This window comes from Pseudonaja textilis, chromosome Z (genome assembly GCF_049901715.1).
Source record: "Pseudonaja textilis isolate UNSWEBS1 chromosome Z, rPseTex1.2, whole genome shotgun sequence".
NCBI classification, from domain to species: domain Eukaryota; kingdom Metazoa; phylum Chordata; class Lepidosauria; order Squamata; family Elapidae; genus Pseudonaja; species Pseudonaja textilis.
The window spans coordinates 132,570,548-132,584,895 of record NC_142008.1 but is presented as its reverse complement, the minus strand read 5'-3'; the positions used below and the strand labels follow the sequence as shown (position 1 = coordinate 132,584,895).

The 14,348-nt window shown below is 39.9% G+C and overlaps 1 protein-coding gene across 1 annotated transcript in view; it reads left to right on the top strand.

The window, feature by feature from the left end:
• The window catches only part of KCNJ14 (potassium inwardly rectifying channel subfamily J member 14), a 35,028-nt gene extending 25,947 nt beyond the window's left edge, over positions 1-9,081 (top strand). Inside the window, exons 2-3 of the mRNA XM_026711873.2 lie at positions 5,066-5,915; positions 6,476-9,081. Coding sequence (XP_026567658.1) covers positions 5,217-5,915; positions 6,476-7,027 — 1,251 coding nt within the window. The 5' untranslated portion in view covers positions 5,066-5,216 and the 3' untranslated portion in view covers positions 7,028-9,081. The remainder of the gene's footprint in view (positions 1-5,065; positions 5,916-6,475) is intronic.
• Positions 9,082-14,348: the final 5,267 nt, after the last annotated feature.

The window sequence follows — 14,348 nt, the reverse complement described above, 5'->3', positions numbered from 1 at the left end:
AAGGAATTTTTATGCAACTAAAATAGAAGTGAACAGATACACAAATTACTTTAAATCATCAAATCTGTCAAAACTTATACCTTCTCATATATTTCAATCGTTTTTAAAAATTCAAAATTGACTTATTTCTGGGATCCCAGGAGCATCTAAGAGGGGTCCCCAGTGTGCTGTGGTACCATCAAGTGCTACATGACTCAAAAGCTTTCAAAGACAAACTAGCATCTGCATAAACTAAAAAAAAATGGCTCATGTATTGCAGAGGCAGAATTGTAAGGAGTTGTTCAAATGCTTCACAGAAAAGGGAGGGTTAAGGAAAGATAGCAAGGCAGATTTTAAGAGGTCCGGGAGGCAAGGGACACAGTGAGGGAACAAGATGGAACTGATGACATTTGCTCGGGTAACTTAGAATATGAGAAGCAAAGGTCATGCAATCACAAAGAACTATTGGGATAAGAAGAATAGAGGTATATGAGGGCACAATAAGAACTGGATATCAATGAAATACAGGGCTACGCTTTAGATTTTTTAAAAGTTGGATCCAGCCAATCTCAACAGTACAAGCTCTCTGTTCCTTTCTTGAAAAAGAGAAAAAGAGCTTTTTAGAAAGATGAAATAGGCCATTTTTTTTCTAAGTGTGCAGGTAGTCCTCAACTTACAACATTCAGTCAGTGACTCTTTGTCACTGAACCATTCATTCAGTGACAACAGCACTGAAAAAAGGGACTTATGACTGGTCCTCACACTTATGACTGTCACAGCATCTGGTATCATGATCAGAATTCGGGCATTAGGAAACCAGCATGTATTTACAATGGGTGCTCTGTCCCTCAGTCATGCAATTGCCATTTGGGAAGAACTATAACAACTGCCATAACAACTGTACGATTCACTTAACAATCAACTTCCTTAGCAACAGAAATTCTGGTCCAGCTGAGGTTGTATGCTGTACTCAGGTTTTCTCTCAGACAAATTTTTATTTATTTGCAACCTTAGTTTCAATGGGTAAAATAACTATGTAATAACTCTGTAGGTTTACTGTTCTGTGAATGTACAAAATGACTTGCTACTTGCCCACCATTGCATAAATTTTTTATTAAATTTTTACTGATCACCAAACCAAGCAGCAGCAGCACTGTAATAGAACTATATGATGATTTTCAAAATTAAGCACTGGATTATCATGTTGCAGTGAAAATGAATAATCAGAGCGCAAATTGGCCAAAAAGCCACAATTTAATGGATCTTCTGCCTGCCATCTAATAATTTATGATATTTATTGTGATAATTTTCATACTCCAGTATCACATAAAATGTTCCTGCCCTAATTGTAACAGATTTATCTCAAGTAGAAGACTAAGACAAAATTAACAACTTTATTTTAAAAATGCTACCCCGCCATCATTATTTTCATTGGAATTCTGCCTATAATTCCCTGTGTATGTGGAACAGGACAGAGCAAATTATTTCCCTGAATGGGGTCAGTAGCTTCTCTGCTTCCCTCCGATAATTTTTCTCTCTTCTGAAGGAAATCAATTTGGTTTCCCTCCTTCCTGTTGCATTCTTCTTCCCTCAGGGTGCTGAATGTGGCTTTGGCTGGTTTCTTTGCCCTGAAGGATTAACAATTCATCTTGAAAGACTGTTGGCTGGAAAGTCTTTGAAGGCCTCACTCTTGAGGAAGAAGCCAATCCTATTGATGGGTCTGGCCACACCCTGGGCTTCCAGATAAATAAGCACAATATCCCTCACTTAACGCAAGCCACACTTTCTAGGCGAATACCCTTGTGCCTGCAACAGGAGCTAGGTAAAAGTCATTCCTTGGGGGCTTGAAGGCTTTCTTTGCTAATCCCATCTTCCCCAAAAAGGGAGAGAAGCTTAGGAGGAGAAATCAAGACATGCCAGATAAATCAGGTGAGTCCTGTAGAGGAGGAATATAAAGCACATTTTCCACCACAAAGCTTGTCCTCTACCGTAGGGAGATGATATTTTTGGACAAATCCATTTTCTGGATACAGTGGAGAACCCTTTGAAGTGAAGGAAAGTAGTATAAAAAAATCAGAATTGTGAAGTTGTGAGGAGCCATCCAGTCTAATCGTTACTCGGGTCAGTGCAGGAATCTGAATTAATGCATCCTGGAATGATGGCTGATCGGATGAAGGGAAGTCCTCACCATTTCTCTGAATAATTAATTCCACTGCCAAACTGCTCTTATTGTTAGATTGTTTCTTAGTTGGAACATTTAATGTGAGAAGAGAACCAGTTCTTTTTACACATATTGTGTTCTTTTTCATTGTTTATTTTATGGGCCTATTATTTTGATTCTGTTCTGTTTACACTCTTTTCATTTTCTTCCTTTTCATTATTGTAAACTGCCTAGAGTAGCCCCACAGCAAGATAAGTCAGCAACTAAATTTAACAAGGAAATAAATAAATATTATTCCCCCACCCCCATGCCTGTATTCTTAATAATTTGGGCAGCTTTCTGTAGAGGAAACTTCATCATTTCAACAGCATGACAAAATAATAACAATAACTTTCCCAAATTATCTTTTGTAGCTCTTGAAGAGAAACGTGTATATGTCATGTATTGTGTCTTCAAATCAGTGTTGATTCCTGGTGACTACCTAGGGCAGTCCTTGCAGTTTTCTTGTTTTTTACAGAAGTGGTTTGCTCTTTCCTCCTTCCTAGCGCTGAAAGAGAGTAATTAGCCCAAAATCATCCAACTGGCTTTGTACATAAGGCAGAACTAGAACTTATGGTCTTCCCATTTCTAGCCTGGTGCCTTAACCAAACTAGTAGAGAAGCTTTATTAGAAAGAAAGAAAAATAGCCATCGTTTTTTTCACTAAAAGATAATTGTATTGATGTATTGTGTATGTGCATTTGTATTTATATTCAGTGTGTCCATAAACATTTTGTATAGTTGTACATGTTCATATATGTGCAGTCACACTTATCTTTGTGTGCTCATCTACATACATTTTGCTGTGTTTTTCATTGACCTATTCTTAGATGCCTTGCATATTTGCATACATATATTTATATTTTAGTGTTGTTTTGCACTTCTGGATAGATGCTAACTGCATTTCGCTGCCTGTATCCATGGCAATGACAATAAAGTTGAATCTAATCTAATCTAATTCAGCTGAATAAGAATGGAAAATGAAAAAGAGGTTGAAAATCATTCTCATTGAAGCTATAAATAAATGTATTATGGTTAAATTGTCAGCTATAGAAACGTGGAGCATTTCAGATACGGAGAGGAAGGAATGGTGAATGCACTATTTTCTGAATGCTTTTTTCAATACTTAGTAGAAAACAACTGAAGATATAGATTGGAGATAGTAGAGCTGTTTGGTTTGAGGAATATATAACTGCATAGAAGGATAATATCATTGGAAGAACTGGCAAGGAAGCTTGTGAGTCCAATAAAATCATTCAAGAACATAGATGTTAAGAAACAAACACTAGGAGTTGATAGGAGGGAAGTTCAAAAGTAATGTTAGAAAGTATTACTTCACAAAAAATAATAAATTATTATTTATTAAATTTATCAGCTGCCCTGTTTACCATAGAGTAACTGGTAATGGAAGTTTTGAAACAACTTTCAGTGGAGGTAGTGGTCAGTCATCAGTAACTGATGCCTGGGATACACATGTGTCTATCAAATTAAAAATAAATAAATAATAACATAAATAAAATTATCTAAATATAAAAAATATCTAAAATATAAATACATAAATTAAGAGCAAACAAACTCAAAGGGCAGACTCAGTGGACCCCTGGGTCTTTTTCTGCTGTCTGGTTTCCTATGTTTCTATGTTTGTGAGAGCTCAGGGTGAGGAATCAAGGAAAGAAAAACATATTTTATTCTGAGACCTAACAAATTCTCAATACCTTATTTGTGACAGTTCTAAAATCAAATGAAAATGATGTTGGAAAGACTTTTGCTTTGATCCTATCTCATTCGCTCTCTGATTTATGGGGTTTATCCTCAGGCCAACATGCAGAAAATTGCAGCCTTAATGAGGTCAACCATGACAGCGGTAGACAGAAATAAGTGTGTGTGTGTGTGTGTGTGTGTAGTCTTTAGTGCTAACTGGGACTCATAAGAGTGAAAATTAATAAGACTGTTGTTATATTAGCAAAGCTAGAGATTGATTTTAAGTGATTCACTGGCAAGAGAATCAATGGAGAACCAGATGGGAAATGGCAGAGAGAATATTGATTGCCCAATAGGCAGTCACTCCCATTAAGTGCTAAAAAAGACAGCTTTCTGAATCCTAGCATTCCATTCCTACAGGTTCCAAAAGATTATTAAAACAAATGAAGGATGTTCACCTGAAAAGAAATAGGCTACAGTAAGCCAGAACATTGTGGAATTTTAAACTTAATTTGAGTGTCCTCCAAAACCGATTTAAAATGGAGACAAAAATCCTCAAATCACAATAGCATAATATTTGTGGCCAAAGGTCACAAAGCAATCAGGGCTTTTCACAGATGCTCATTTGCCAGTTTAATATATATATATATTTTCATCATATTAGGTCCAGTTAGCTTTGGCTGTTCAGAATTGCAATCCCATTTTATGCCTTAGCTTCAGCCTGGCACATGGCTTAGTGCACTTTGTGTTCTACCCTCTACATTTAATAGTTCCAGGCTTATCCCGAGGCTTGAAGTAATGTTGGTTTCTAGATAGGTTTGACTTCTGTCCTCTCTCTTTTTAGAAATTAGGGTTAGAATCATAATAAGCCACAATAAAATTATGCAAACTTTGAGACACTGAAAGAAAGTAGGCTCTCACTCTGTTAAAAAAAAAACTGTCTTCAATTTGAGATCCTGTAGGAAAGCAAAGTATCTTCTAAGACTAGAAGTATTTTACAAGCTAGGAAAATACACCTTTCAAAGGAATATGTTCAGTGACTAAAATGTTGAACAAATTTCTATCATTCAGCTTCCCACCATTCCTTTGAAAAATCAAGCATTGAAGTAAATGAACTTTTTTTTTTTTTGCATTTATGCCCATGTATAAACTGATTGTATGCATTGTCTCCTCTTTCCACTTCTAGGTTGACAAAAACTTATAAGGAACTCCTGCACCGTAGTCTCTCCTGTTAACACTTCCTGAGGATTGGCTTGTTTTGCACAGCATCCAGGCTGGGCCATCAATTCCCTCTAGTTGACCTCACCTTGGCCAAGGCAACACCCCATACCTCAGAGATGGGGGTAGCCAAAGTCATCCGGCACTTCAGTGGGGGCAGTGGGGAAGGAGAACTCCAAGAAGACGAGTCCGTGGAATCCCCCAAGAACTGCCACAATGGCAAACTTGTCACCATCCAGCCACGCAGCCGTTTTGTGAAGAAGGATGGCCACTGCAACGTGCAGTTTGTCAACATGAGTGAAAAGGGTCAGCGGTATCTCACCGATATCTTCACCACCTGTGTGGATATCCGCTGGCGCTGGATGTTCCTCATCTTCTGCCTTTCTTTTGTGCTCTCCTGGCTTCTCTTTGGCTTCACCTTCTGGCTCATTGCTGCACTTCATGGTGATCTTGCACCTGACCAACCTCCCAACTCAAGGCCTTGCTTCTCCGAGGTCACCAGTTTCATGGCTGCCTTCCTCTTCTCCTTGGAGACCCAGACATCCATTGGATATGGTTTCCGTAGTGTGACAGAGGAATGCCCCTCGGCTGTCCTGGCTGTGGTCTTGCAGTGCATTCTGGGATGCATCATTGATGCCTTCATCATTGGAGCCATTATGTCCAAGATAGCCAAGCCAAAGAAACGCAACGAAACCCTTGTTTTTAGTGAGACTGCTGTGGTGGCCATGAGAGATGGAAAGCTATGCCTTATGTGGCGTGTGGCTAACCTGAGGAAGAGTCATCTGGTAGAGGCCCATGTCCGTGCACAGCTGTTGCAGGTAAGGAGAATATTGGTTAGAAACCTATCAGTAACAGGGAAGAAGGCAGTAAGACATCTGGAAAAAATTTAAGATATAATCTTCTGTGATACCTGGGATACATATATAGGAAAGGATGAAAAGAATCTAGATTGGGAAGAGAGTGAGAGAGCAAGTTAGAGAAAATTTGGAGGAGACAAAGTTGGCTGGAAAACTAAGAGCAGCGGCTACAGGAATACTAATATTGGATGGATGGATGGATGCATGGATGGATGGATGCATGGATGGATGGATGGGTTTAAGAAGTGAGAAAGTGAATTATGATGGATCTGGAAGGACTGATGAATACAAGGTTGGTTTCTGAGTGGCATAGAGCATGTTCATAATATGCTGCTTAAGTTCTACATGCCATGTAACAATCATGCAATGAAACCTTGGGTTGATCTAGGCTGTACACTGAGAGAGCCAACAACTTCAATTACATTTTTTCCAATCATCAGAAATGGCAGTTGGCTCCACAAGATGGATTTTACGCCTTGTCCTATAACCTTTCCACCTTCCTTTGTTTCCTTTTCACACAGCCTCGTGTGACCCCCGAAGGCGAATACATTCCCCTGGATCACATCGATGTTAATGTGGGCTTTGATAGTGGCACTGATCGCATTTTTCTGGTCTCCCCTGTGACCATTGTGCATGTGATTGATGCAGAAAGCCCTCTGTACGAGTATGGTCCTATGGAGCTGGCCAACGCTGACTTTGAACTGGTGGTCATTTTGGAAGGTATGGTAGAAGCTACTGCCATGACCACTCAATGCCGTAGTTCCTATCTGCCAAGTGAACTGCTCTGGGGACACCGTTTTGAGCCTGTACTCTTTGAACGGCGTGGGCATTATGAGGTTGATTACCAGCACTTCCATCGTACATATGAGGTGCCTGGAACCCCAGCATGCAGTGCCAAGGAACTCAGCCAACATAAATACAGGGTCTCCCCTGTGGGAACCACTGCTGCTCGTTCTTCCTTCTGCTATGAGAATGAAGTGGCACTTACAACCTGTCATGAGGAAGAGGAGGAAGACGAAAGCCAGGGAAAACAGAGGGTGAGTGTGGAGAATGAAACAACCACTACCACGTGACGTGATCCATGTCCCTCAACTGAGGAGAGCTGAGGAAAGAAGGGGTAGCACCCACACCAGACTTCACATAGTTGGGCTGTTAAAACAATTGGCCAAAGGACCACATTTTCATACTTTGACTGACTGTCCCCCCCCCTCCCCCCAAAAAATTCAAGCATCTCAGTTTGGTCGTTGCTAGAAGAAATACTATGGAACAAATGGAAGACTTTTCTAGATCATTTGTCTCTGAGGACAGTTAAGGAGTTATTGATATAAAGTACGTCAATGTGAGGGGAAAGGGAAAGTTTAAGCACAGGGAAACTTGCAAGAAAGAATACCTATTTCATGGGCTTCAAAACTGCCCATGCTGATGTTTGTGAGAATACAAATTAAGTTAATAGTAGTTAGATAGAAGTCTGATGATACAATGTTTATTGTAAAGAGATTGAAAGCTCTGTAAGAAGATGCTTTATGATGCTGTACTAATGGCAATCCCATTGTAGTTGTCTCATTTATGAAGCTCCAGGAAGTAAATGGAGAAGAAACATTCTGTAAATAGTGAAAATGATGGTTAGATGAAATTCTACAGAACTGGAATATGTCTGGTCTATAATGAAAATGCAACAGAGGGAGGCAGTTCTGCAGAGTTTAAAAATGTGCATTTCTTTTCAAGGCCATTGAGATAGATACGATCACAGGGCAATAACCTAATCATGCACCCCAGGAATAACCCTTTCTCAAGATCCGATGTGGAAACCTTTTCCAATAGTCCTGCAAAAGTAACTGGAAATTCTTAACAAGACATATGCTGGGAAGTTTATTATTGTGGTCTAGTAATATTTGGAATAAAGGAGTCTTTATAAGAATGAATAATGTAGTGTACTGTATAACATAAATGTGGAACTACCAAAAAAAAGTGTTTGCATTAAAAATGCAATGTAACTTGTGATAGCCATATGAGTTTTTCACGCTTGTGGAATACATACTTATAAATTTTCATATTTCCATAGATATGAAAGGCTGCCTATTCTAAAAATTAATTTTTGAAAGGCAAACAAAGAGAACTATAGATTTAGAGTTAAGTATGTTCTGTTCTGCTCTCTTCCCCCTGTTGTACATGAGTGATAACAAAAATGGTCAATATTTCATCTTCTGCTAATGTACTCCATTGATTTCAGTGACAGATTAAAGCTTGTTAAATAGTTGTGGCACCTGGATCAGAACTTTTAAACTCCTATTTTGCTGAGCTCGGTACCTCTATCCACCCACTTGCTCTATAGCTAACTTTGAGGAACAGCCAGAAAAGAAAGGTAGATTGGGGAGGAAGGAAAGAAAGAAAGATTATCCTAGCATCACATTAAAAATCTCAATCGTCGTCTGCTCCACAAAGCTTGATGCATATCGGAGCTGTGAAAAATCCTGACACAAACAGCTGCTACCCAAGCTGGTGGATGGTAGCAACATAGGCTGAAGGTCAAAGAGGTGATAGCGGAGATTGGATTTGCCACTGGGAGCTCAGATTAATATGACACAGTTCCATCGCTAATCTCGTTTTATGCCAGTAACACGGGCGGGTAGAGGCAAACACATTGGGCTGTACCCTCTTCACAGTTTTCATTCCTCTCCTATCACCCTGGACCTCAAAGCACTGGCACCCAATCCTCATTTGGGTGCCAATAATGTGACAGAATGTCAAGAGCTCCTTGTCACCAACATAAGCAGATGACAAATTCATGTGATAAAGCATTCTCCTTAAACTTAAAATATCCTCTCATGGGTCTCTAATCTCCTGACCAAGGGCATATTTTAGATTGAAATGTGAAGGTTACCCTCAGATTGGGGCAGAGGTCAAATACGCATTTTTATCATGATTCTTTACTGATTGACCTATGGTCTACCTAAGGATACTTCCATACTGGTGATGTCCTCTATCCTGACCAGCCAACCTTGGTTTAAGATTTCATCCCAATTCTGTGTCTAGAAATAAAATAATAACTATCTGTACTTCATTCACCTTTAACATCACAGCTTATTCCCTTTCTTCTTCCATAGGTAGGAATATTTGGTGCATCTTGACAGGCATATTTTTGAGATACAATTATAGAAATGTAATTTATCAGTCATCATTATCATAAGCACCAGCATCTTACCACATGTTTATGTGTGGGGGGAAGGATCCTACCTGTATTTTTTTTCTGAGCTTCAGATTTGGGCTACCTCTTATACCAATAACTGGCTATGAATTATGTTATTTAACACATTTCTTATTATATCTAGAACATATATTTTCTTTAAGTTCAAGGCTCATAGATATGTGAAAATCTTCCCTCATTCCATCATACCTTTTATTATCGCATCAACCTTGGGTGAAGATTGGCTGAAAGAAACCAAGTAGTTCTTTAACAATCCTTAAAAACCAAGTAGAGATTGGAACCAAAGTCTTTTCATTCCTATTGTGATATGATCCATGCACTAGTATCTGTTCTAAGTTTCTTAAAGAAATTTTTGTCCCAATTCTTTATCCTTCATGATACAAAGAGGGTTCTGGTCTTTTTTTTTTTTTTTTTGCTTAAAGCCAAGTCTCCCCCTAATTTGTGACAACTCTAAAACCAGTCCATAGTCTAAAAACTACTTAAGTATCACAAATGAAAATGCACAAGACTAAGTTAATCTTTGAATAAAAGAAGATTTGTATTGGACAAATGAGAGCCATCCTCTTGAGATTCACATATAGGAGATTACCTCAGAAACGATCTCATCCCAATTATATCATCCCATCCCACCCAGTCAGGCAGAGAGGATTTGTAGTGAATCCCTTTAGTTACATTATTTTTAATGGTAGGATCCAGGATGAGAGTCTTCCCTGCTGTGGCCCTATCCTTTGGAACACCTTATTTCCAGAAGTGAGATGTGCCCCCATTTTTCTTGCCTTCAGAAAGAGTGCTGAGGCCAAGTTCTGCCAATTGGCATAATGTCAGGTGCAATAAATCAGGAGCCCAGAGTTCAAAAGCACTGTGAGTTTATTTCATGCAATCTGTATACAAGAATCTGATCTACTAATGGACAAAGAAAATTGGCAGCAGATAAGAGTCAACAGATTTCAAGGTGGGGGGGGTGGATTTAGATTTCTTATGGGGGCGTGGTGACTCCCATCTGATTATGCTTTTGATCCCGCCCTCGGCTCAGCCTAGTTATCTACACACAGGGTTGAAGCGTGTTCAACCTGGGGATGATTGGGGCCATGAGTATGCGATATCTCCCTTTTTAACACTTGATATTGTAACATTATAATTTGGGTTTTAATTTTGTTCTTATTTATGCTTTTATACTTTGCAACATTGTAAGTATTTTATTGTAAGCTATCCAGAATCACGTAGGTGAGGCAGGTAGTATAGAAATGTGACGATTGATTGATTGATTGAATGAATTGAATGAAATAAAGATGGAGCCAGGAAACAAAAAGGTGCCCACTAAAGAGGAGAAGCTCAATTGAGGAAGAAAGATGCCTGGGGTTAATTGGGAAGAAGTAGAAGATGACACAGCAACCACTAAAACCAACCAGAAAGCAAGGAGCTAACCCTATGGATTCCCAGCCTTTTACTTACTTTGGGGACCCAGAGGAAAAAAAGTAGAAATACTAACATTTCCACTCAAACCCTAGTACATGAACAGCTAACTTCTTGCACCTCTGCCACTCATGTTCTCCAAGCTGAAAAAATGTATTGATCAGGTCCTCATCCTGCTCAAATGCCTTGCATTCTCCTGGAAACCCCAAGGGAAGGTAAAGTTTTGAAAGGAGCTATTCTTCTCCTCTTTTAATACTTTCATATAAACTGAATTTGAAGATTGTTTGTGAAAGAACTGAGCAGAGATACAGATGCTTAAGGAAAAGGATACAGCAAAGTGTATCACATCTCCAAAGAAATATTTTAACAAGCTTCATAAACTCATGAAAAGAGCTAAGATTCACTGGAAATGGGCTATAGTAACATGGTCCATCTCTGTTCTGTATTAGCGCTAAATCTATCACTGGCCAACTTGCTTGGCCAATGGCCAACTGATGAGCATCCATAGAATAATTTGACATAGGTGATTCAGAAGCGACCCGTCCTCCTGCCCTGCCTCAGGCTCAAAAGTCAACACTCATACATTTTGCTATCTGAGAGAGCCTTTTTTTTTTTCTCAGCTCTGTCAGTCCCCCCATTGACAGCACTGCAGTTTATTGTCACCTCATCCATTCGTTTAACAGATTCTGGCAGAAGAAATGGAAGCTTCAAGCGAGATGATCAAATCCCACTCTCTACTGTCTATCACTCGAATTGCAAGCTTGCAACAGCACTGCATTGGGGGTTTTTTTATGCAAGAGTCTCATCAAGCTAACTCAGTCCTGTATCACTTTAACAAGTAAGAAACATTGTACACTAGACATCCAATAATTTTTTGTAGAGTTGATCAATTATTTCCAACATTTATGATCCAACAGATATTTCACCCAGACTGTAAGTCAGCAACTGTTTCTTTACATTTCTTTACATTTATCTCAGCAATAAAGAAATCTATGAAATATTATTCTGAGTTACAGCTGCATATACCCCTGTATTTGATGCAACCAAGTTTTATAATTCATGAGGAACATTACATGCATTTCTGTGCTGCAAGCGTTCAAAGCGCCATCAGATAGCAAAGAGTTTCAAAATTCTATATTTCGCTGCCTTCTAGTGATTGTCTGGATTTTTGCAGATAGAAATAGAGATGCTTTTTTTAAAAGGATGCACTGTATTCTAGATGCATTGGACAGCAGCTCCCAGGGATGTCCAAACATACACTTTTGAGGGGGGGAAGCATGCATCAGATTAGTGGGAGGCTATTCTAATACATCAGGTAAGATTAAGAGTGACTGCTAAAGCCTTACCTGGCAAATTGTTTTCTATGTAATTCTAAACAGGGCTGCTCTGAAGGATTGCATACAAATCCTTATTTGGAAAAGATTGTAAACCAATAAACAATTCTCCCTATCTGGCATTCATCTTCTTCTAAGTAGCAATTAAGTACATAAGTAAGATAACAGATAATTTTCTGCTACAAAGCTTTACAAAGATCACTGCACCTACTAATTAGTAAGGGGTCCTTAAGTGAATTACCAGGTAAGGATACAAGAAAGACAAGCAACTGTCTAGATCTCTCTGCTACTCCCTTTCTTGTCTGCTTTTGAGGCCAGCAAAATAACTTTCTGCCAACACAGCCAGGTGGTTGTATTAAAGGGCAACAGAAAAGAGGCCAGCTGCGATGCCCTGCCTTGAAAATCAAGCCCTTCTCTGCTTTAGTTACAAGGCCAGCAAATGGGCCCATCTTTGCTTTTAACACAGAACAAGACAAAGAAATCTCTGGCTTTGCTTCTCCAATTGCTCTCCCTTATAGGTGCATGTGGGGAGGGGGCAGAGTGGGACAAGTGGAGGAAACCATCTGGAATGGCAGTTTCACCAACAACCAAATTATCCCATTATCAGATGACAGGAGCAGAAAGGCTCTGTGACTTTCACCTGTCAAGTGAGCTATTTTGGAACATGGATCCAGCACTCTTCTAAAATAAAATGTAACACATGTCCCAAAAGAGCCCATGTCACAAATAACAAGACTGATGAGTAGTGCAAGTTAACACAAGGGAGGGAGCAGCATCTGATAATGAGCAATCTTTGTCCTTGACTGATTCTGCAAGGGAACAGCAGTTCTAGTTGTAGCAGCCACAACCAGCAACATCCAGAAAGAACCTGAGAAGTAGACAAAATCTGGCATTCCTTCCTCAACAAGCAATAGACCTTGCTGACAGAAACAGCAACAATCTTATATAGGTAATCCTGGCTAAAATATGGTAATTAGGGCCATGAATTCTGTCACTGCACAACATTAATAAAGCATGATGTCATATGACCATGCTGGCTTCTGATGGCAGTTATGGCGGTTCCAGTTGTCATTGTGTTGGAAGAATTATCCTTCTTGGTTCAGTCCCAAGTGGGGAAAAAGACACTGGAAACATGGAGGCTGTTTGAAAAGATGGTTTAATGGTGGACAGGACCACATGGCTTGGAGCTCTAAAATGAAAAGGATGATCACATGTTGCAAGATGTTGGGTGAAGGAAAAGAAGGGCCAAGATGCTGAGAGACCCTTATATACCCTCTGTTGGGTCCTACCTTAGTGTTTCCTGTTCCTGTGCAAGAAATGTATCCCATTGGCTGTCAGATTCCCGGAGGTGGGGGTCTTAGTTAACTTTGTAGTCTTTGTCTGGACCAGTGGTTGCCAACCGGTGGGCCGCAGCCCACTGGTGGGCCGCAGAGAAATCTCACCCCCAGAGCACACCCCAAAGCAATTAATCCAGGCTGCGCAAAAACACAAGCCTACGCCACCCACATGGCCCGTGGAAACCCTCCCTGCCAACTCACTCCTTACCCAGCAAACTTGCTATTTTTCCTTTTTCCAACCATCCGGTGTTCTGCTGTGTCGGGAGATTTAGATTAGCTAGTAAGCAGGAAATTGTTGGATTTCTTGCTTTCTAGCTAGTCTTTAAATCTTCAGCTCTGCTTTTAAGCAGGGCCGAACCTCCCTTAGGACTGAAGGTTCTCACGGCAAGCAAATTTGAGAGACTGAGCTAGTCAATGGCAGATAGATCACTGAATGATTTTGTGAGCAACTCAATCTGCCTGCCTGCTTCGCCTGATTTTGGATAAAAGTTGCTCTTGTTTTAATAAAAGATTCAATATTTATATAAACATTTATAATATTTACATACAAGCCATGCCCAGCCAGTCACATGACCACAAAGCCACACCCACAAATTAGGTCACGCCCACAGAACCAGTTAGTGGTCCCTGGGATTTAAAATTATGAGTTGGGTGATCCCTGAGGTCCAAAAGGTTGTCGACCCCTGGTCTGGACCACATGGCTTCACCTGAGTTCCAGGCTTGGTTGAGCCTTGCTGGATGATGATGCATTGAAAGGGCTTTTGGCAATTTCTATAGCTTTACCTGGAGATCTTTGTTATGTAAAGTATTCTGGCCCAGGCCATAATGGCCCACCCATTAACAAAGGTGGGGGTGAGCTTCTGCTTCTGAGGTGAGTTTCTGCTTCTGTGTTTCTACTCTTTTAGGGGAAATATTCTGCCTTTTTATTATTTCCTAGGATATTTCATTTTTCTAGGAGGGATGGGTGCTAACTTCCTACAATGGTTAACCAAATCCCATGTGATTGCAATATCATGTAATTCCTGTTTGCAATTTCCTGCTCGTTTCACCATTGACCTTGCTTGTCAGAAACAAGCAATGAAGGTCACAAATGGCAATCACATGA